The sequence below is a fragment of the Lepidothrix coronata genome, unplaced genomic scaffold, assembly GCF_001604755.1.
Source record: "Lepidothrix coronata isolate B3197 unplaced genomic scaffold, Lepidothrix_coronata-1.0 Scaffold31, whole genome shotgun sequence".
In the NCBI taxonomy this organism is placed as follows: domain Eukaryota; kingdom Metazoa; phylum Chordata; class Aves; order Passeriformes; family Pipridae; genus Lepidothrix; species Lepidothrix coronata.
Window position 1 is genome coordinate 302648 of NW_016690211.1, and position 21751 is coordinate 324398.

At 44.9% G+C, this 21751-nt stretch overlaps 1 protein-coding gene across 1 annotated transcript; it reads left to right on the top strand.

Annotated features, from left to right (window-relative positions):
• Positions 1–17840: 17840 nt before the first annotated feature.
• Positions 17841–18353, top strand: PMAIP1 (phorbol-12-myristate-13-acetate-induced protein 1). The gene is made up of 2 exons (XM_017811084.1): positions 17841–17892; positions 18199–18353. Exons 1-2 carry the CDS (start codon positions 17841–17843, stop codon positions 18351–18353), a joined length of 207 nt encoding a protein of 68 aa, XP_017666573.1.
• The last annotated feature ends 3398 nt before the right edge of the window (positions 18354–21751 follow it).

Consider the following 21751-nt stretch of genomic DNA (forward strand, 5'->3'; position numbering starts at 1 on the left):
TGTTAAAGACTACTTGACTAAAATTAACTCCCTCTTCCATGAACCCACACTAGCCACAAGCTATCAGTGAAGGCTAATCAGCAAATATAATTTTGACAGATTTAGGTAGTTTCTCTGGTCAAGAACTATCCCTAAACACAACGTTCTATTCCCAAAACAATTTTTCAACTTCAAATAATTAGAGCCTGTTGTTGCTCCTTTCTTCTCTTGCAGAGACAACTTGCAGCTGTTTGCAAACAGCTGACAGGAATTTTTGGTCGCCTGTCTAATAGCACAGTATTGAGCCTGCCTCCAAACTGAAGGAATTTATGCTACAGTGTGAATGTCAAAAATGCAATATCAAATTATCTATCGGGAAATACTTCTGTGAAGGGGTGAGCTGTGTCTGAAGGCCTCACACAGTCACACTGGAACTCAGTTTCCCAGGGTGGGATGCAGCCCCCCAAGTCCTGTTGCCCAGACTCCAAGAAACATCCTCAGTTTCTGAACGAACCTACTTTCTCATAAGTGGCTTGTAGCCCTTTCTTTCAGAGCACTTTTTCTCTCAGTAACAGCCATTAAGTGAAAGCATGGGCCCTGAGTCAGGAAAATGGGATCATCTCACTTTCAGATGATCACTGCCTTTTCAACCTGCCAGCAACAACAAAGCAAGATAAGAGGCACTTGAAGAAGTCCAGGTAAACTACAGTGCTTCCTTTCAGCACCTCATTCAGCCAGATAAACTCCTGACAGCTGCACAGATGAAGGTCTTAATCAGACAACACTGATCTTTGATTACACCACACAGTAACAGTGGAAAGGAACTGCTCAGCCCACTGTGCCCAAAGGGATCTGTTACTGTAGCTGGTCAGAGAAAATAGCTTTATCGCCAGTCAGACAGGGCTGAACTACAAGGTGAAGAAAAGCTCAAGCATCAACAATCACATTTAAATCAAAACCATACATACTCTGAGAAGACTTCGAGGTGAGGTCTGAGGTTTTTCGCAAAGTTATAAATAGAAAAGATTAATGCACTGGGCTTTGGGGACCTTTCAATATATATATTTACAGAAGCAGGACAAAACCAGGGTGACTGATTTCATTGTGCTTCAAAGGACGGACTTTTTCAGGATTAAGCTTTTCAACAAGCAAGTAATGTCTGAAAGGCTTGTCACAGAGTCCAAGGATTTCAATATTTATTTTCTCCCAGACTTGAAAGGGTGATTTTTTGTGGTTTTTGAAACAGTAACTTGAGGTTTGACTGCATACGCAACTCCAGCAAAGCTGGAAAATGGATGGGAACTTTACTGGTTTGAAGGCTGCCTCAGGGGATGACTCACAGCTCTGCTGGGTGACTTCTGGCCGGAGGTGATGTGCCCAGTCATGAGGAATAATAAATTAACCCTCTGTTGAAATTATGCGATACCTGTATTCTAGGAGGCTTCACAGTCTCCCTCTGAATTATCTCCTGCAAAACCTCAATTTTAAAACAATTTTCTGAGTGCTCAGGCCTTTGTTTCCTTTTCCTCTCTGCAGAACAGCTTTATGTTTCCACTCCAAAAGCACAAAACAGCCCTTTCCTGAGAATTAGCCTGGGAAAATCTTTGGTAACAGCTTCCTGCACTGAGGTCCATGCATCTCCTATAGGTTTTGCTTTATCAGCTTTAAAACAGTGAGATACTACTCAGGTTTTCAGGTTTTTGTTACTGCTTCCATGGCCACTTGACCTCAGCACATGTAAACATCACACTTTTACCTTTTATCATCTCCTGAACTCTTCCTTTCACTCCTTGTCCTTTCCTCCTTCATCCCAAAACAGCTAAAAGGCTCTGGAGACTTCAAAACTTCCCCCACCTCACTCTTCCCTTCTTCCATGGCATCTTTCACATCTAAGTCCCCAGCACATCTAGATGGGCAGCATAGCACTGGAGATGCTGCATGGCAAAGCCACGGGTTTCTCAGGATTGAACTGAAGAACATCCTCAGTGAGCACCCAATCTCCATCTCTTTTGAAAGCTGGAAAGGTGTTTTGGAGGCTTATGCTTCAAAAAAAAAAGGAACCTCTTGTCTCCCTTCTTCCGTTTACAGACTATATGAAGATGTCACAAACATAAAGGCTGTGTTTGGAAACTTGTTGCACAGCCACTATATCTGTCTGTGCCAAGTCTGGGCATCTTACCATGAAAATCAAGCTGTTTTCTGTATCTTGTTCATTCCCCTTTTTTAAAAATAAACCCTTTTATGTAAGCGTGACTGATCATTATTATGACCTGGCTAATACAAGGAAGGAAATTGGTTAAATTAATTTTACCATGCAGAGGAAAAAACAGAGTCTTTTAAAGCAGTTTTCAAAGTGCTTTTTACTCTGACAGCGCCTTTGCTGCCACGGATCAAACTGTTGAACAGGGTGTTCACAGTCATGAGGTCATCTTCTTCAAACATGGGGTCAAATATGGACTGTGTGTAATTTCAGGTCCTCTTTGAGGAAACCTGAATATCAGGCTTTTCAGGCCACCCCAGTGAGCAAACACATGAAATCCTGCCAAAAGCTGTCATCTGCAGTTCCCCCATCCTGGGGCACAATACAGATTTTTTTTTTTTTTGCAGATATCTGAGCAATTCTGCAATGCAAAATGCTGAGTTTTAAGAAGGTAGGAGGTAGTATACAAATATGTTGTCTCCCAAAAGAGGAGAAAAACAGAGAAAGGGAAAAAAAAGTAAATAAAAAGAGAGAATGAGAAAAGGAAGGAAGGAAGGAAGGAAGAAAAAAGGGGGGGAAGAAAAGAAGAAATCAAACAGTCTCTCTAGTGAAGTCTTGACTGGGAGCTCATGAAACTGCAATGCAGACAGTAACACACCACTGAGAGTTCCTGTGATTATTTTGCTTTCCTGTGGGCCAGAAACTTACACTGACACACAGTGGGTGGCAAAAGCCACAGCAGAGGGGGAATCCACTTCTCTGAGCAAGTGGCAGTGATTGGCACCCACCCCTCTGGGCAGAAGAGGGGTGGCACCTTTTAGTGCATCTTCAATCCAATGCCCGTTATCCCAGAAGTCAGGATGGGGATTTGAGGGCTCTGCAAGCCAAGCTAACAGCAGAGGAGGAGGAGATGTTGCAAGAGGGGTACGTTTCTATCTGTGCTGCTGTGGTCATATGGGTGACCCACTGGAACAGCTTTTTGAGGATATGCAGTAATATTTTAAGTCAAGGGGAAAGGATAGCATTGAATTGATCAACGTGTTAAATTGAGTAATTGGGTTTGTTACACTGAGATAACAAATGAGAAGATGATGTATCCCACCCCCTGCTCATGCACACTTGCTGCAATGCCATGAGCCTGGCTCAGTTCCCAGCTCTATGGGCCAGAGATAAGAACTTAGGGAAGGGGTACAAGTATTTATCTAAAGATTATGTCCTTCCCTGGGTGGCCTCTCCTTCAATCTTTGTCCTCTGCTGCAATGGCTTGAAAAAAAGGAGTAACTTCCATGTAGCTTTTGTACGATAAATATCAAAGGAATAAAGGAAAAAGAAAATATTACCTACTGGGGATTTCCATTGAGAAGCTGTGGTTAGGCTAAAACTCCATGACACAATGGAGACTAGAAAGGATCAACATTAAGTAAAGACTGAGCATTCAGCATAGTATTTAGCAATTTAATCATGAGCAGAGTTTCTGACCCCACAACAAGAAGTGGCTACTTCTCTAATCTCTGTAGGAGGGAGAGAGGCAAATATATTGATTCCCATAAGGAGTCCTTGGAGTTTTTTATTTTTCTTTTTCCTTCATTTTCCCAGGTGTTGCATTTTCAGACTCTAAGGAGAACAGAGTTTACTGGTCTTAACTGAGCCCAGCTTTCCCCACAGTCCTGTTCATACATATGCTTCATTAGCTGGAAGTACATAAAGATTGTCACCAATCTAAGACTTCTAAACATTATCCTTTTAAAAGGACACCTATTCCCCATCACTAACATTATTCTACACTCATCTCTTTATGTAGAGGCAAGAATTCCTCATAATTCAGTGTAAAACAACCAGAGAAACATTGTAAAAATGGATTGTAGAGAGGTCTCCTGTTCTCCTTTCTCTACCAGAGATTACCGTGCTGTGGAAACATCAATTAAGGCCAAAGCAAAGAGACATGAAGATAGATTTTAATGGTGCTGGGTATTGGCTGAAGCATATTTTAAACATGTAGCTTAAAGTTGTTCCATTTCCTCTGTTTCAGTAAATACAAGAATCTGTATAGCCCATAATTACATAGACAAGTTTTGATGACTGCTTCCTCCTTTGCAAAAAGTTTGCCTCAGTTTTGTTTTTGAAGAGACTCTCTCATCAGCTGATTTTCTGTGCCAACATGCACTAAATAGACTAACCAGACATCCTCAGAGACAGAACAGGCTTGGCCTAGGTTTATTTTTGTGAACATGTGTCATCATTTCTGGATTTCTGAAGTTTACTACAGTTACCAGTTCAAGTGTCTTGCAAATTATGCAAATTAGGAATGAGTCATACTGACAGAGCTAGCACAAAAACAATTAGGTGACAATTCAGAGCTACGATAACTAGTCTGCATGTTGGTACCTCCCATGTGGAATTTAGCCACACTGCCAAACAGTAGTGTCCCTGTCAAAAGTGAAATGGGTTCAGAAGAAAACCTATTCTTGTAGGATTTAATGTAGTTATTTGTATTTAATAGGTAGCTCTTAAATATGTCATCTGAATCAAGGAGTCCTTGATTTACAGCCACAGGAAAACGTGCTGATCCAGCTATCCCAGAGAACACAGTGACTTTGATCCTCCATTCCAGTAACATTTCTGTCAAATACTCCTCGACTCACAGAGTCGAGTATTTTCTTCTGTCACTGTCACAGAATCACAGAATGGGTCAGGTTGGAAGGGACCACAGTGGGTGGATCTGGTGCAACCTCTCTGCTCAAGCTGGGTCATCCTAGAACACATTGCACAGGATTACATCCAGATGGTTCTTGAATATCTCCAGTGAGGGAGACCCCACAAGCCCTCTGGACAATCTATTCCAGTGCAGAGTCACCCACACAGAAAAGAAGCTCTTCCTCACTTTCATGTGGAACTTGCTGTGCATCAGTTTCTCCCCGTTGCCTCTTGTCCTATTGCTCAGCACCACCGAGCAGAGCCTGGGTTTGTCCTCCCTTCAAATACTTACAGACATGGATGAGGTTCCCTCTCAGTCATCTCTACTCAAGGCTCAACAGGCCCAGCTCCTTCAGCCTTTCCTCATAAGAGAGGTTCTCCAGTCCCTTGATGACCTTTGCAGCCCTTTGCTGGACCCTCTACAGGAGCTCCATGTCTCTCTTGTACTGAGGAGCCCAGAACTGGACACAGCACTTCAGATGTGGCCTCTCCAGGGCTGAGCACAGGGGCAGGATCAACTCCCTCGACCTGCTGGCAATGCTCTTTCTAATGTACCCCACAATTCCATTGGCCCTCTTGGCCACAACAGCATGCCGCTGGCTCAGGGACAACTTGTTTTCTACCAGGACCCCCAGGTCCTTCTCTGCAGAGCTGCTTTCCAGCAGATCAGCCCCCAGCCTGTACTGGTTCTTGGGGTTATTCTTCCCTACATGCAGGATCCTGCACTTGCCTTTGTTGAACTTCAGACAATTCTTTTCTACCCAAGAAGAACCATCTCTCCAGCCTCTCAAGGTCCTTCCAAAGGGCTGCACAGCCCTCTGGAGTATTGGCCACTCCTCCCAGTTTTGTGTCATCAGTGAAATAGCTGAGGGGGCATCTGCTCCTTCACCCTAGTCGCTAAGCAGTAAGCTAGACAATACTGGGCCCAGTACTGAACTTTGAGGAACACCACTAGTGACAGGCCTAGAACTAGAACCTGTGCCACCGACTATGGCCCTCTGATATCCGCACTCAGCCACCTCACTGTCCACTCATCCAGTCTCCACTTCCTGAGTTTGCCTATGAGGATGCTGTGACAGACCGTGTCAAAGGCTGACGCTGGGTGTGACCATCCACTGGTTGTTGGTAGGCAGCTAGATGCATCCATGACCTGGAATGACCTTAGTATAAAGAGAACAAGCCAAGAAAAGTTGTTGGCAGGCATGGAAGAGCATCCATGCATCCATGAACTGGAATGACCTTAGTACTAAGAGAACAAGCATGAGAAAAGTGCTGGCTGAGCGCACAGCATTTCTTCAGCAGCAGGCTGCCTTGAGCACTCCCACCAAAGAAGTCTGCTCTTCAACATGCCTTAGCAACAAACCCCTGGTGTGCATAGGAGAGGGAAATAGTGAAAAACTAATGACAGGTAAAACCCACCTTTTTATGCCACAACTGCAATGCCTCTAAGTTCTGCTTTTATGAAAACTGCCCTTTTCCTCACTCCGCAAAAAATACTCCATGTTACACTCTTGAGAGAAGTCTGTAACTACCAACGTCTCTGTATCATTGGAGGTCACTGAACAGGTTCCATTTCCTGGTTGCCAACAGCTTGCTTTCTTAGCTTGCATTTTTTTTAACCCGTTCACACAGAAACCAGGTTTACAGCTTGTTGGATTTGTAGGATCCTGTTCTGTTGAGTTGATACAAAAAAATAACTGAAAAAAAATGAAATAGAATCATAGCATGGTTTGGGTTGGAAGGGACCTTAAAGATCATCTTGTTCTAAATCTCTTGACTTGGGCAGGGACAACTTTCACTCAACCAGGTCATTCAAAGCCCCATCCAACCTGGCCTTGAAAAGTTCCAGGGATAGGGCACCCACAGCTTCTCTGGGCAACCTGTTCCAGAGCCTCACCACATTCAGAGTAAAGAATTTGTTCCTAAAACCTAATCTAATCTGACTTCTTCTCTGTCAGTTTAAAGCAATCCCCCCTTGTCGTGTCACTACATGCTTCTGTAAAAAGTCCCTCTCCATGTTTCTTGTAGCCCCTTTAGGTATCAGAAGGAGCTATAAGGTCTCCCCAGAGCCTTCTCTTCTCCAGGCAGAAGAAACCCAGCTCTCTCAGTCTGTCCTCATAGGAGAGGTGTTGCAGCCCTGTGATTGTTTTGTGACTTCTTCTGTGCTTGTTCCAACAGGTTCATATCCTTATTATGATTGGGGCCCCAGAACAGGATGCAGCACTCCGGGTGGGGTCACATTAGATTTAATATCAGGGTTAAGGATATTTACAGTCTTTCTCTAGTAATGAACCCTGCAAACATACTAATAAAAGAGATGTAGTACTGTGGCTTCAGTGTTAGAGGGGAAGCTGTGACAGGTTTTCAGTTTACAGTACACTTTGCCTATGCATCTGTGAAAGAATGAGATCTTCCTTTAAACTCTCATAAGTATCAGATGAAATGTATAATTTTGGTGTTTGCTGTAATCACGTCTCTCTCACAATTCCAACCATTCTATAAGTTATCTGTAAATTAATAGTGTAATTTGATCACACATTAATGAAGTCAATAACACTGTCAATTCAGTATCATGCACCAATAACCCTCACCTCAAATATCTTACAACCTAGGATAACTAGATCGAAAAATAGCTAAAAAAATAATAATAATAAAAAGAAGAAGAACAGTATGGTTACTGTTTACCAAGTCTGCTTCAATGTTATTTTTTCTTTAATTCAGGGATGTGGTCGGTTGGTAGGACATCATTTAGAAGGAAGGGACAAACTCGTTTCAAACCCAGAAGCATTACAACTTTAAAAAAAAAGGAAACAAGGGAAAACTGGGGACAGGAAGAAGATCAGAAACAGGCATTACAAAGAATAGCATGGATAGAGTTGACAGTACAAGATTCTGTACATTGTTTATTGTACATAATTTGTTATTTGGGGCATAAATTCATAAAGATTCTCCCTCATCCACTGCAACCATACCCAGAACTGCAATGAGTCATTGACCGATAGCTCTCATGACTCTGATTTCACACGTATGATACAAAGAATTTTCTAACTGAGGCTTTAAAAAGCCTGGCAAGGTATTTTACTTGTTGTTTTTGCAGATGATGTAATTTTCTGAGTTTGGCAATTGCTGAGATACCACAAAGAAAGGTGGTTTTCATAGTGGTTCAGCCCTGAGCCAAAACTGAAAGATGACGTTATTTTCTTTGACTAAGCATCCAAACTTCTGTGAGTTTCTCTGGTCTAGAGCCTTCTGGGGTTTTAGACTTGACACAATCACTGCCAAATTTATTGGTCAAATGTGCAGTTCTGTGAGACTCTGAATTCCTGGGCTGGAGACCCAGATGCCACCACTGCTGGATATACCATGACTTCTACCTGATGTGGCTGTGGTCTCTGCTGGACAGTGGGAACCTGAAGCTCAGGGTGCAATGATTGCACTGACAGTCCTGAGGCCAGCTGGTCCCAAAATCTGTGCCCTTGCATGACTTCCCAGGTCACATACTATAGAAAGCACATACTCACCACATGAGGAACACACGCCATGGTGTCAGCAAGGACACCTCAGCAACCACAGGGTAAACAAGGATGCCTGGGGTAGCAGAACAAGACAGCCACTCTACCCCCAGCAAGAGGGGAACCCAACTGGTGAGGTGCAAAACACTGGCTCCTGAGGTGTCCTTTCAGGGTGTGAAGGGGGTGTTTTCTGGGGTACCCTGCTCCCAGTGTCCCACAGAGGGGGGCGATAGCTTTCTTGTCCTCTCTGCCATGCTCAGTGGGACCCTATAACACTATTGGCATGGGGCATCATACCCTGCATCTGCTCCCTGGTGCACATCCTGGGTCACCGGTTCCTCAGGACACTCTGATATTCTGGTGAGCACTTCAGAGCACCTTCATCTGACACCCCAGCCAGCAGCACTGCGGTCCAGACAGGAAAAGTACGCATAGCACATTACAAGCTTATCACTGCACAGGATCTTGACTAATTTCTCAGGGTTCTGCTGCCTCCATGTTGCAAAACTGTCCCCAGCCTCCCCTAGAGCTGCAAGGAAGTGGTCAGCAGCTGATGACTGTCCAGGTAGGCTTCTCCACCTCTCATCCTTTCCCCAATCCTGTTGGAGGTCATCTGTCGCCTCCTCAGCACAGCATTGCCCTCCCCTCTCCCTGCCCACCACCATGCTCTGCCATAACTGCAGACACAGCCTGGTCAGTCCAGCCATCCCCTGCCAGACTCCTGACAGCACTGACAATTAGTTTGCCTTATGTTAAAACAAAAATAAAAGACAAAATGAAGAAACAAATGAAAAAAAACCAAGAAAATCCCTAAAAAAACCAAACAAGCAAACAAAAAACAACAGAAACAAAAAAACACCAACCCTGACTTCCTGTGTCTTTGCAGATTGAGAGCTTCTTCTAGATTCTAGCAGCCTGTGTGCACCTTCCCCCAGTTCCACGTCGTTGCCCACCACAGGATGATGAAACAGGCAGGAAGGATGGCATCATGACCACAAAGTATGGTGCAAATCAAGATGCTGTCACGTGAAGTCAGCTCCCACACCTGTGCCTGTGGGATACAACCCCCACCCTTCCTCACCATGACCCACTCTCTTTCCTCTCTCTGGGTATCTGTGCTCCTCCACTTCTCTCCTGCACAAGTGGAGCAGGTAGGGATGGTGACAGCCTTGCTGAGGGGCACAGGACACACACAAACACCAGACTGACAAGGGAGGCATGGAGCAGCTGACACTCGGACTTTCCCATAGCACGTAGAGTCCAGAGTACAGAAATAGGTTGTAAAGTGCCGAAAACACTTTGTTGTTAAGTGCAACCCCCTTTTTCTTGTTTCCCTTATTTACTTCTCTTTTATACTCCTTGGAGTCAGCCAGTGCATCTGCAGAAAGGTCACTGGTGAGGAAGAACAAGGTGTCCTCATCCTTGAAAGAAGACTTCTTATTTTTCACTTTTTTATTTGAGCTCTTAATGCCAAAGGTCACTGCCAGAGCTTTCCCTCACACATCAGTAACCAACACCCCCAGCAGCACACCCACAGCCAAAAGTGTGGTTGCTGGGGGCAAAGAGACACACACCCCTCAACACATAATTATGGATGCATGGAAGAAGCTTGCCAGCGTGGACACCAAACACCTGCTCTGTGCTGGTTCGGCATTCCCTGAAGTTACCTGGAAACAAACAAAGCAAGATCTCAAATGTGAGGTTCACTTAGCAAAGGAGGGGTTATGAGCTGCAGCTGGTGGTGATACTACATGGAGCTGCTCCCCATAGTAGGGACCTCCTGAAGTCAAGAAGTGGATAGATCCAGCTGTCAGGTCAGCAGGGTAATAGAGAGGCACTCAGGGAGGACAGCACTCCTGTCTGTATCTGACCATCCTTTACAACCACTTTCATCATCCCCTCCTCTTCTCTAAGAGCTGCTTACATTCATGGAGAAAAGACCCCAAAGACAGTCCTTTTTGGCAAGAAGGGACAAGCTTCCTTCCATTTCTGTGCAAAGTCATTGCCTCCAACACATTTTTTCTTGCAGTCCTTCATGCCTGAAGCTCCTGCAGCTTATCTGCAGAGCAGCTGTGGGGGACTTTCCATTTCCAGGGAGGCTTTTTTCTCCCATTTAGAAAAAGCAGTAAAAGTCACATCCTCCTCCCTCTCTGTGTGTTTCTGCAACTGAAAAATAAAACAAAAAAGGAAATTAGCTCATTTCACTGCAATCAGATGCAAAGACTTAAAGTGAAACTACCTCAAAACATGGGATGTTGTCAGCACTCTGATACTAAATCTGTTGTCAAACAAGTGATGACTCAAGTGGTCCCTCTGCCTTCACAGTCCATGCCACCCTGACAGCTTTCACTCAGACACAATTTCAGCTTGTCCTACTTCTCAGCCAGTAAAGCCCACACGGGGACCTTTTGCATAGAGAGGAAGGGCATATTGCAGGTTTCACACTGCCATGATGCAGCATGCAGATCCTGAAATGGAAATGGCCCAGCCTCCCCCAGCAATGTTCTGGTGGTTCAAGTCTGCTGGAACGTACCAGATCCTAAATTGGAAGTGTGTGTGTGTATGCACATCCTGCTCCCATACTCCTGCCAGCTTCTGAGTTCTGGACTGTGATGATCTACTCACAATATAGTCTCATACTTTTGTGCCCCTTTTTTCCTAAGCAGACATTTTGAAATGAAACCTAAATCATATTCTCATTTCTATTTATAGCAAAGACATGGCTCGAAGATCCCTAATCAAACACACCTAATTGTTCATTCATACAAATCTCTGGCAATTCAAATTGTAGAGGAGATCCTATACTTATAATATTGAACATACTACCTGCCTTTTTCAAATATATAGTTCTAATATTTACAGTGAATAAAACACTAAAACACTTTTTTAAACCCTAAAAATTTCAAGGAAGAATGTTTCACAGAAGATGCTGCATTCCACCTTGTTTCAGTCCCTGTTTTCCTTATTAAATCTGTCTACCTTTCGCCCTAAGTTCGTAGAATCATGGAATCATAGAATCATAGAATGGTTTGGGTTGGAAGGGACCTTAAAGATCATATTGTTCCAATCCCCCTGCCATGGACAGGGACCTTCCACTAGACCAGGTTGCTCAGTACCCCATCCAGCCCGGCCTTGAACATCTCCAGGGATGGGGCATCCACAGCTTCCCCAGGCAACCTGTGCCACACCAACCTCACAATAAAGATTTTTTTCCCCTAATATCTAATCTAAACCTACTGCCTTTCAGTTTGAAGCCATTAACCCTTGCCTGTCACTACATGTTCTTCTAAATATTCTCTCTCCATATATTTTGTAGGCTCCCTTCAGGTATTGGAAGGCTGCAATTAGGTCACCCTTAAGCCTTCTCTTTTCCAGACTGAACAATCCCTCAGCCTTTCCTCATAGGAGAGGTGTTCCATTTAAAATGTTTTAGTCTTTAACTCTGTTTTGTGGGATTTAGGAGCACTAAATTCTTTATCCAAACAGAGGTTGTTCAAACAAGGCACTTCCAAAACTGAACTCAGAGAAATTATTATTCACAATAGTCTGAAAATCCTCTTCCCATGCAAAATAGTTCCTGTCACAACTGGAGAGCATTGGAAAGGTACAGGAGAGACACTGCAGCACTGAGTCACTGGCTTAGTGCTAGATTAGGAATTCCAGGTCACCATGCCAGCATCCAGAAAAGTTTGATTGGATTCTCTAATTCTCCTGGTAGACTTCAGTGATTCACAGCAAGTCACCGATAATGAGCCCTGTATGGGTTACCAGGTTGTTGGCTCAGCTGCAAGGCAGTGGCGTGCCAGGAAAGCAGCAACTGTCTCATACATGGGATTTCCCGGGTTTTTTTTTCAATCCCACACCTGCTGCATTGACTATACACAAAAATTATGACAAAGTGCAGAGGAGGTGCAGGAAACAAGGGAACCAGGAAACAAGAGAGCCAGAACTAGAAAAAGATCTGGCAGACCAGCAAGCAATGAAGAATTCCAGAAATGGAGCACATTCACATTCTGAACGAAGATAGCAAGACAGAAAATAACCATAGTCACCATTCAAGGGAGGACATCTGCAAGAACCTTGCAGTAATGGTGCAGCTGTGCTAACACTATGCTTGGCGTTTGCAAAGACACCTACACACATGCATAAGAGCTCTCCAGCAAATACCAGCCTGATAAACAGCAACCAACGCCAATATTTACTTTAGGAATACCTTTGCAGTTGCAAAGACTGGCCTTTACAAGGATGTCATCACCTTCACAGCTGCCAAAACCCACTTAGCAAACTACCTAGTACACCTTTCCATCTCTTACAACCTCTTTATCTCTCTGGGAAGTTTTCAGTGACTACCAAGGGGCTGAATTGGGAATGACCTGCAGGGTCTCTGCTTTCTGCTTTCACAGAAAATTCAGCTCACCAAACGACTTGCCCCAGCCAATTTTGAATTGACCATATAAAAAACCTAAGACCAGGAAAATCCTGTCAATTAAGGTTCCTCACAATTAATCCTTGATTGAAGTGCACACAGTCAATATAAACTCTGTTACACTCTAACTATATCAAAGAGGGGTTCTGCCATTCAATCCCATCCTCAGACAAATGTTCTTGCTCTTGGCAGGAAAATTGCTTGGGACAAACTGGTACTGGTGGGCAACAAATCAGACTCCCGTGAGTCATCTTTCAGTAGCATTTTGCAGGTAATGAGTTAGTGCTGCCTGCTTAGCACAAAGGCAGTTGCAGAGGAAAAAGTGGGGGTTAATCCCTTTGCCAGTGGTAGAGTATGTAATATATAAGCAACCATGCAGTTCACCTTTCGCCAAGAAAATTATTTGTTTAAGCTTTCAAGGAAAGCAGGCAAGAGAAAATAGAACAGGAGGAAGAGTCTAAGAATTAATGATAGGCATTAGGTAATATTTAACAGCAGATGAGATCTGTACAAGTGTGGTTACATCCCAGTAGTGGACAGGAAGCTCTGCTTAGTTTCTTTTCCTGAGTAGTGCTGAATCGAATCATACCATCAAATCGAAGTCAAAATAGCTGGCATATTTCACTTATCTGCTTAAAGCTGCATCATACCCTTGCCATAGTGGAGTGTCGGCAGCACAGCAGTAGCTGCTGGAAGCTGAAGTTTTACTGCAGTTGCCACCGGAATATTGCTAATAGAGAACAAAGCCATTTCCTTCAAAAGTAAGGTTGAGATTAATGCTTCAGGCTGGAGGATTAAGGAAGCTTTACTTGTAACAGTGAGAGAGATCCCTGGAGGGAAGCTGACAGAGAAGAGAAAACCAGAACATTAGAGTGCCTTAAGAAAAATAATGATAATCAATAAAATAAAATAAAACCTAAAAAACCACAACCAACCAAACAGAAAACCCCAGCCAAACAAAGAAAACCTATCCAAGGCTATCATCACACTCTCTCAGCATGGCTGCACCCTGCTGCACTTTCCTGAAATGACCTTGCTTTTTGGTCGTGACAATAGAGTCAAGTTTCCTGCTCGGATGCGCAGACCTGCAAGGATCAACAAGAACTGCCGACTCTGTGGTCTGCAGAAACAGGAAAAGAGAGGGAGAAAAACAAACAGCTTCTGAGTTAACATAAGAGCTGTCAACACCAGGCAGCCTTGGGAAGATGAGAAGATAAACTCCAGTGATGAAACAGTACCAGAGATTTATTTAAGATCTTACAGGGAGGCACAGAAACAGCTTGAAAATGATTCAGCACAAATAACTGAGTTCAGAGAAAAAACAGCTAGTTTCCTTTTTCTCCCACTCTTGATTTCATTTCTTCAGATTCTGATTTCCTTTCAACAAGCCTGCCTGCTAGTGTTATGTGTACTGAGAATATGTCACATGTTGGCTTTCAATGACATGTTCCTGGTAAAACCACATCACCTAACCACATCACCCAGACCCCGGTGAAGCTTGGGCACATTATCTCAACATGGTTCTCTCTTCTCGGATGTTCAATTGGAATAACTGTGAATGGTGTTAAACAGAAAAAACCTGGAAGGCTGCTCCAAGTGGGCGGTGCTCCTTGGGCTGCTGCTCTGCTCCCTGCCATGGCTGTGCCCACCTGGGGACCTATGGTCCTGCTCGGTGCAGCCATGGCAAGAAAGAGGTTTTGTGGCTGCTCTGGCAGAGCACCTTCCCAGGGGGCTATGCTTCCCACAGACACACCACTTTATTTAGGGGAATCGAAACAAGAAAACGACAGAGCTCACTGGTGTCTTGAAACCACAGTGGACTTATTTTCGCTTTACCCCTATTGCGCAATCCTGTAATTGGCAGCAGCCCCGCGGTGTGCTGCTCCCGTCGTAACGGGCTGTGATTACATACCAGCAAGTTCCTCACAAACTGGTAAAACCCTGCAGGGATGTGGGCCAGATCTGGAGATGGAGTAAGCTCCCCTCTCAACAGTGGTGGGTCTCCCCGCATTGCATCAGTGCACTCAGACACATGGCTCTGCCTGCAGCAACCCAGGAGCTGAGTACTTCGGATACTCTGGCTCACAGGCAGATCTATTAACCCATTTTGTACACTAAAGTTTCATCTCTCCCTTTGTCCCCACACCCTTTCTCCCACTTCCTTTCCCCCCTCCCCTTCTTCCCCTTAAGGTCTGTTATTACCCTTAGAACTATTTTAAAATAAAACAAAGAGAATAATTGATGCCTGTGACTTCACTATCCCATCAGCTGTCCTGACAGGAAAGAATCTCCTCTCCCACATATGCCCAAAAGAAGGGTCCATCTCTTTGTGTGACTGCAGGAATACAGAGAGAAGTTGCCTCTAAAACTCATCTGCCTTCAGGGTGAGGAAGTGTTCCTGAGCAGCACAGGATCGAGGTTAATTTGGTTTTGGCTTCACTGAAGGAAGAGTCATCTAAATAATTTGCCCAAATATTTGATCTGTCTCCAAATTCACAAAGAAGAAAAAGTTGCAGGTCATACCTGGCTCTGTCTAAACAAGCAAAACGAATGAGCAAAGTAACACAGGTGCCAGCAGTGCAAAGGACCAGTGTATCCCCATGGCTTGACTTTGTGGCACCTTCCATGCATTGGGGACTTCCGAGCACTGAGAGAAGAAGGGGCACGTGGGGTCTTGGTAAGGGCCCTGGCCCCATGTGCTGACATTCTAGAGGGGTTGCTGTGATTTGTGGAGCAGCTGTCAGGCTGTGGCTGTGAGATGCAGCCCTGAGCATCATGCGCTGCAGACACACACTTCTACCACAAGGGACGACACGTCATGCAGACGTGCTCCTGAACTGTATACCTGCCTTCCCATCATCTAAAACCCAACAAATATTTTTGGAAGAAACAATTTCCTGTGTAACAGGAATGATGTGGCTCTGCCTGAATGAGGCTGGCTTACTAACAGGGGTGTTCAGGCAGCTGAAAAGAGACCCTGAACACATAAAGTCAAGCCGATACGCCTACATGCCATTTAGGTTGAATACCAGATGAGAGGTGAAGGCAATACATTCTCAAAAACATCAGAAATTTCTCCGTGGCCAAACTAAGATGCCCTGACACCAGACAGAGTGCATTGCGTGATGCTGACAGTGCCCAGCTACTGTCTTGGGAGTGCCCTTGCAAAAGCCTCATCCAGCTGTATCCTTCTTTTAGACATCTCACCCTGAAAACTGCCCTGTGAGCTGGCATCACTGCCTCTTCCACATGCCAGCCATGCAGCTGTCTTCTGCCAGGTACCAACAGGGCTGAGGTTTCCTACGCAGGGAGAGAAATCAGCCATGTTTCAGATGTGCCATCATTTCTGGGAAATAGGCAGGGAAAAGGGTATCTGAACTGAGCTGGTGAATGATTCCCCTTCTAATGGACTTCAAAGTCATCAGTATTTCTAGACACTTAACTTGAGAGGCTCCTGTCCCATAGAAAGGAGATTCTCAACATCCCCTTGTGGGTCTGTATTACACTGCCATTTTTTCCTTTGTGAAGTTGTACTTTGATGGGAGAGGTAAGAGTTTACTGACTTTCAGCCACAAATCAGTCCTTTGTTATGTCTGACTCATCTGTGCTTTCTTTACCTCAAGCTATTTTCATTTTCCCCTAAAAACAGAAGTCCATCCTGTAAGTCAGTGCACCAGATATCAACTCTCCTGGAGACAGGAGGCCGATGAGTGATCCATATATCACCGGCAGCTCTCCCAACATTGTGCAACAATCACAAAGACACGAGGGTGACTTTGTTTCAGCTCTTGTTTCTTGCAAAAAGCACCACCTAAAATTATAGCAAGCACAGGCAAGTGTGCCCTGGCATGTGTCAGCCAGCACCATGCAGGGTAGAGCAGTGGTAGGGTGGCCCTTAATTGCAAGTAGCACAGGAATATGGGACAGCTTGTTTAGTTTGAGGGCAAGGTCACCATCACCAAAGTTTAGACAACTGGAATTGCTCAGCCTGGAGAAAAGAAGGCTCTGGGGAGACTTTATTGCAGCCTTTCAGCACTTGGAGGGGGCTTAGAAGAAAGACAGGCCTTTTGCAATAGAACAAAGGTTTTAAAACAGGTTTTAAATTGAAGGACCGTTTAGTTTAGATTAGCTATAAGGAAGAAGTTTTTTACAATGAGTGCGGTAAAACACTGCCACTGATTGCCAAGAGAGGTAATCGAAGTCCCGTCCCTGAAAACATCCAAGGTCAGGTCAGATGTGGCTTGGAGTAACCTGACCTAGTTGAGATCTTCCTGTCCTTGGAAGGGAGGTTGGACTAGCTGACTTTTAAAAGGTCCCTTCCAACTCAAACTATTCTATGATTCTGTGATAATAACAGATGACATCTCTTGCTTCTACTTGTCAAAGCACACTCCATCCCTCCACCTTTTTCCTCAAAATGGTCACAACCCTGTCCAGCTCTCCTGGACCACCACCACAAGCACAGCCCACCCTCCCATCTCTCTTTCCCCAGCATAAGCCTACCCCACCCCTCTGCCTCTTCTTGCCGGATGATGCAAACCCCACCACTCCACCTCCCTTGGCCACCCACGCCTCCATTCCCTCTTCACTAAGTACACTCCATCCTGTCTCCCCCACGCACGCCCCATCCTCCCATCTCCTTCCGTCCGGCACACCGCATCCCGCCGGGCTTTTTGTGACTGGGAGCGGAGGCGTTGTCCCTGCCCGGTCCCGCTCCGCCCGGGCACGCTGCCTCCTGCCCGCCCGGCGCGGGGGCGGGATTCCCGCGAGTTTTCCACACGTCAGGACTCGGGGAAACCCCCGGCGAGCCGCGCTGTAAGCACCGCGCTCCGCCCCTGTGCCCGCAGTCCGCTGCCGCCGTCGAGCCGTGAGGACCTGGGAAGTAACTGCTCCGCACCGAGCCCAGCCGAGCCGAACTTGGGCGGTCAGTGTCCTGCCGAGCCGAGCCCGGACAGTCCGTGCCGAGCCGAGCCTGAAGAGTCCGTGCCCCGCCGAGCCGAGCCCGGACGGTCCGAGCCCCGCCGCCGCGATGCTGCCTGGCAAGACCCTGCGCAAAGCCACGCCACCAGCCTCTCCTGCAGGTACCGGAGCGTGAAGCGAGAGGGTAGGGGGAACAGGATGGGACTGGACAGGACGGGAACACACGGTTCTGCTGCTCGCCCGACTCCAGCACCGGGAGCGGGGGCAGAGCCCGGAGCGACTGCGGTCGCTCGTGTGGAGGCGAAGGCGGTACAGCCACTGCTCTCAGTGTGTGTGGGGAGGAGGGGGGAAGGGGGAGGGGAGATGTGTTTCATATTGAGAAAAGAAGTAAAAAATTGAACAAACTTGTGGGGATTTCTTTAAAACGGAAACCACGCTTGGTGTCTGACGGCCGCGTGTGTCCGCAGGGCGGGAGGCGGCGGCGGCCGAGTGCGCCCGGGAGCTGATCCGCATCGGCGACAGGTGGGACCTGCGGCAGAGGATCCTGAACCTGCTCAGCAAGCTGTTCTGCCCGGAGATTTGGGCTGCCCGCGGACATGGCGCGCGGAACGGCAGGGGATGATGACCTTTACTTTATGGTTTGGAACAAGAGGCTTCACAGACACTGGGAGATGAAGAAACCTCGGAAATTTCGTTGCATTGTGTTTAGCTGCCTGTAGCCGTCTGAGGATGGCTACCACATGATTTCTCTGAAGAATGTTACAGCAATATTTGCATGTAAATGCCAGGTGGGAAAAAAAATAGTGATGGGCAGAGCCCTTCACCTTGCAGTGGTGAACTGGGGGGAGATGGTGACGTGGGGAGACTTGGGGCAAGACTGAACTTGCCTTTCACCATGGTCTGAGGAGCCTTCCAGGAACCTGGTTTCCCCAGTCGCCCTCTGGTCCTCATGTCCCACAGCCATGTTTCACCAAGGAGCTCGGAACCACCTCAGGACGAAACCAAAAAAAGGGGCAGTATCTTGGAACTTGGGATCATGATTTCCAAAGCAAAAGCCAGTTGCTGGGTTTTTGACTGCTGTCCTTTTCTAAAGCCTGGATCCTGCTGGACAGGGATCTGGTGATGGGATTATATAATTCATTCAAGAAGACCACTATCTTTGTTGAATGGTTTTTTGTCACAGGATTTTGCTTTGCAGACTAAGAGTTAAAGTTCTATGAATTAACACAATGTTGCATAGTTCTAGCCTGTATTATAAATATATAGTATGTATACGTAAAATACAAATATCTGCACCACAAGTGTATGAAACAGGTATTTCACGGAGCTATTAATTGAATGGTGTTTGGGCTCAAACATAGTTTGAAAAAATGTTCAATACATGGTTTAAAAATCAGTATAAAAATACATTACATAAACTAAAAAGAAGTTTGACAATAAAGGAAATAAATCACATTAGCATCATATAAGATATATCTGAATATATATTACAAAAATACAGGTATTGAGGTAATTGTGGTGGAAGAATTCTTTCAATATTACAAAGAATTTCTTGACAACAGTACAATTCTGCTGTGTCTTTATAAGTAATGAAACAACTTCATTAGAAGTAGATCTTAAAGTCTAATCTCAAGTTTTCTTGAGAATGTTATTTATTCAAAGAAAGTAACTACCTCTCTTTGAAGAAATAATATCAATATAATTGAATGTTACAGACAGCACAGTAACCTTAGATTTTTGAATGTTTAATTATATATACTTATAAGCGAAAGTTCTTCCTGTGTACTTTATTTTCATTTCATTTCATGGCAACCTCATTTCAGTTCCAGAATGGAACATCCAGTGGATAGTGATGCACTGTGCCTATCTCACTGAGGTGTTATTACCCTTGGCTGGCTTCAGAGGAGCTGAATTAAACCTGCTGATCGCTGTCAAGGCAAACAATAACTGTGCCAGTCCATTCTTGTCAAACTCAATCCTAACCAGTACTTTTTTCATGGGTTTTCATGGCTGAAGTGATCCTGTTTCATAGCCACCTCTAAGGTCAATGGTCAGAGTTCCTTCCCTTAACTAACCTTGTATGTGAGTACATATGCTGTATAATTGCACTTTCTGATATTTGTGTCTATTTGAAGTATTTTCCTGCCTCGTAGTGAATTTTTGTTTGTATTTATAATTTATTCTTCGGTTAGCTCTTCTGAATCTGCCTTTCCAAAACTGTCATTACATATCTCTGGTCACTCTCACAAAAAACCCTGTGTGCTATGTATTGACACTGATTTCTGTCACTGAGCAGAAGCTGACTGACTTTGACTACTTTCCACATGGAAAATTTAACCCTGTCCCAGTGGTGTTACCGGGAGCCTTGCTGTTGGCTTGAGCCACATGCATGGTTCCCTCCTCCTCTAAGCTAGCTAGCTAACACCTTTTGAGTGAGAACAGAATGTTTCAGGAATAGTTGTTATTTATCTTAGTACTGCAAAGTAGTGTGTTTTGCGTACACGTACCCAGGTCAGTTTTTCAGGTACTAAAAAGAAAATGCGAAGAGTTTCAGTTCAGCTGAACACCAGCTCCCAGGCTAGCACTGCACGCAGCTTGGCAAACTGTTCATCGAAGGCAGCTCCAACTCCAAGAAATATGGTTGCTGTTGTATGTCTTACACTTGGTGGAGTCTTGGACTCTTCATCAAGGACACTAAACTATGACCATGCCTGCCTGGAACTCTCAGGAAAATTCAGCATTAGCATTTGTATTACTAGCTAAAATGTACTTGAATAAAAGTGTTCTCAATGTATGCTGCTTTGAAATTCAATAGGAAATGAGGTGTGGGGTTTATACAGCCAACCCATTCCTTCAGACTCTAGCCTGAAAACTGTGAAATACTATGGAAAAAAAAATATACTCATAAATGCATTGTCATGGGGATATCCAATTTAAGTATTGGCACATTATTTTTCTGTCTAGATATGCAAAGACTATTTGCTTTTTTTTGAAACTTTTTAAATTTTTCTGAGCATGGTTAGGGCTGCTATCATTCACCAGGAACTCAAGAAGGAGACCTAGATCCAAGAGACCAGTGCCAGTATGTGACCAAGCACTTGTTGATGTCTGTCCTAGGTTCTTTTTGTTACTTCTGCAAAGGATCTGCTTTATGACTTTTATCAATATGAGTTTGTTTTTCTTAAAGCCTATTCTGGATGCGGGCCAGATGTGTTGCTGTATGCCTCATGCACGTATGTCTTGAATCCATGCTAAGATAATAAATACGAAGTGTTTACGAGAAAAATGAGTCACTGTTGTTACAACTCCGGTTTTCTTTTGTGTGTTTTGAATGCATGATTGTATTATGCAAATCCCTTCCATATTTCCATGTCAGCAGGCACGCACTGGGGCAAAAGCAGAGTACCAGCAGGTATGCTTTAGGAAATTAGGCTTTGACTTCTGCCTTCAAGAGGAAAAAGGTGTACCCATAACCTTGAACTTCAAAGAGACACTTATTCTAATATTTTCTAGTAACTACTGCCTGCAGAATAGTTGGGTGGTGTCAGGGAGTCCATTACTTCTACCAGAGGTGCTGCAGCTTTGAAAAAGAGTGTCCCTGAGGATCAGTGAAGGACAGACATCCAAGTTAAGGGTTTTGTCTCAGATCCAGACAGAAAGGCATTTTGTCGAAGTCAGATTTTTACTTTCTCCGAAGTTTGAAGCTGGAGCTTTGGAAGAGGGGGAAATAACACTGTTTACCACAAAGGAATAGCAAAGGGATAGTGCAGAGAAAATTCTTCGCTAAAGCTGGGACCCAAAGATGTATCTGTGGACAGGAGAGCCTTAGATCCTCACCTGCTATGCCATGCACTGACTCACTGTGCTGCTGCCCCCCAGCTTCACAGGCAGGGAGCATCATAAAATAAAGAGAAGCAATTCCCTCTCCTTTCCCAGTTAGTCACCAGCAGAGGCCTGGAAATGCTTTACTTCGGGGGACATCAGTGAAGTGCTCTTGAGAAGGACCACTTGGTGAAAAGT

Bases quoted from the DNA above. Each gene is read 5' to 3' on its own strand.
- PMAIP1 (XM_017811084.1), top strand. From the start codon at position 17,841: ATGCTGCCTGGCAAGACCCTGCGCAAAGCCACGCCACCAGCCTCTCCT. The intron at 17,893-18,198 runs GTACCGGAGCGT...GTGTGTCCGCAG, and splicing joins GCCACCAGCCTCTCCTGCAG to GGCGGGAGGCGGCGGCGGCC.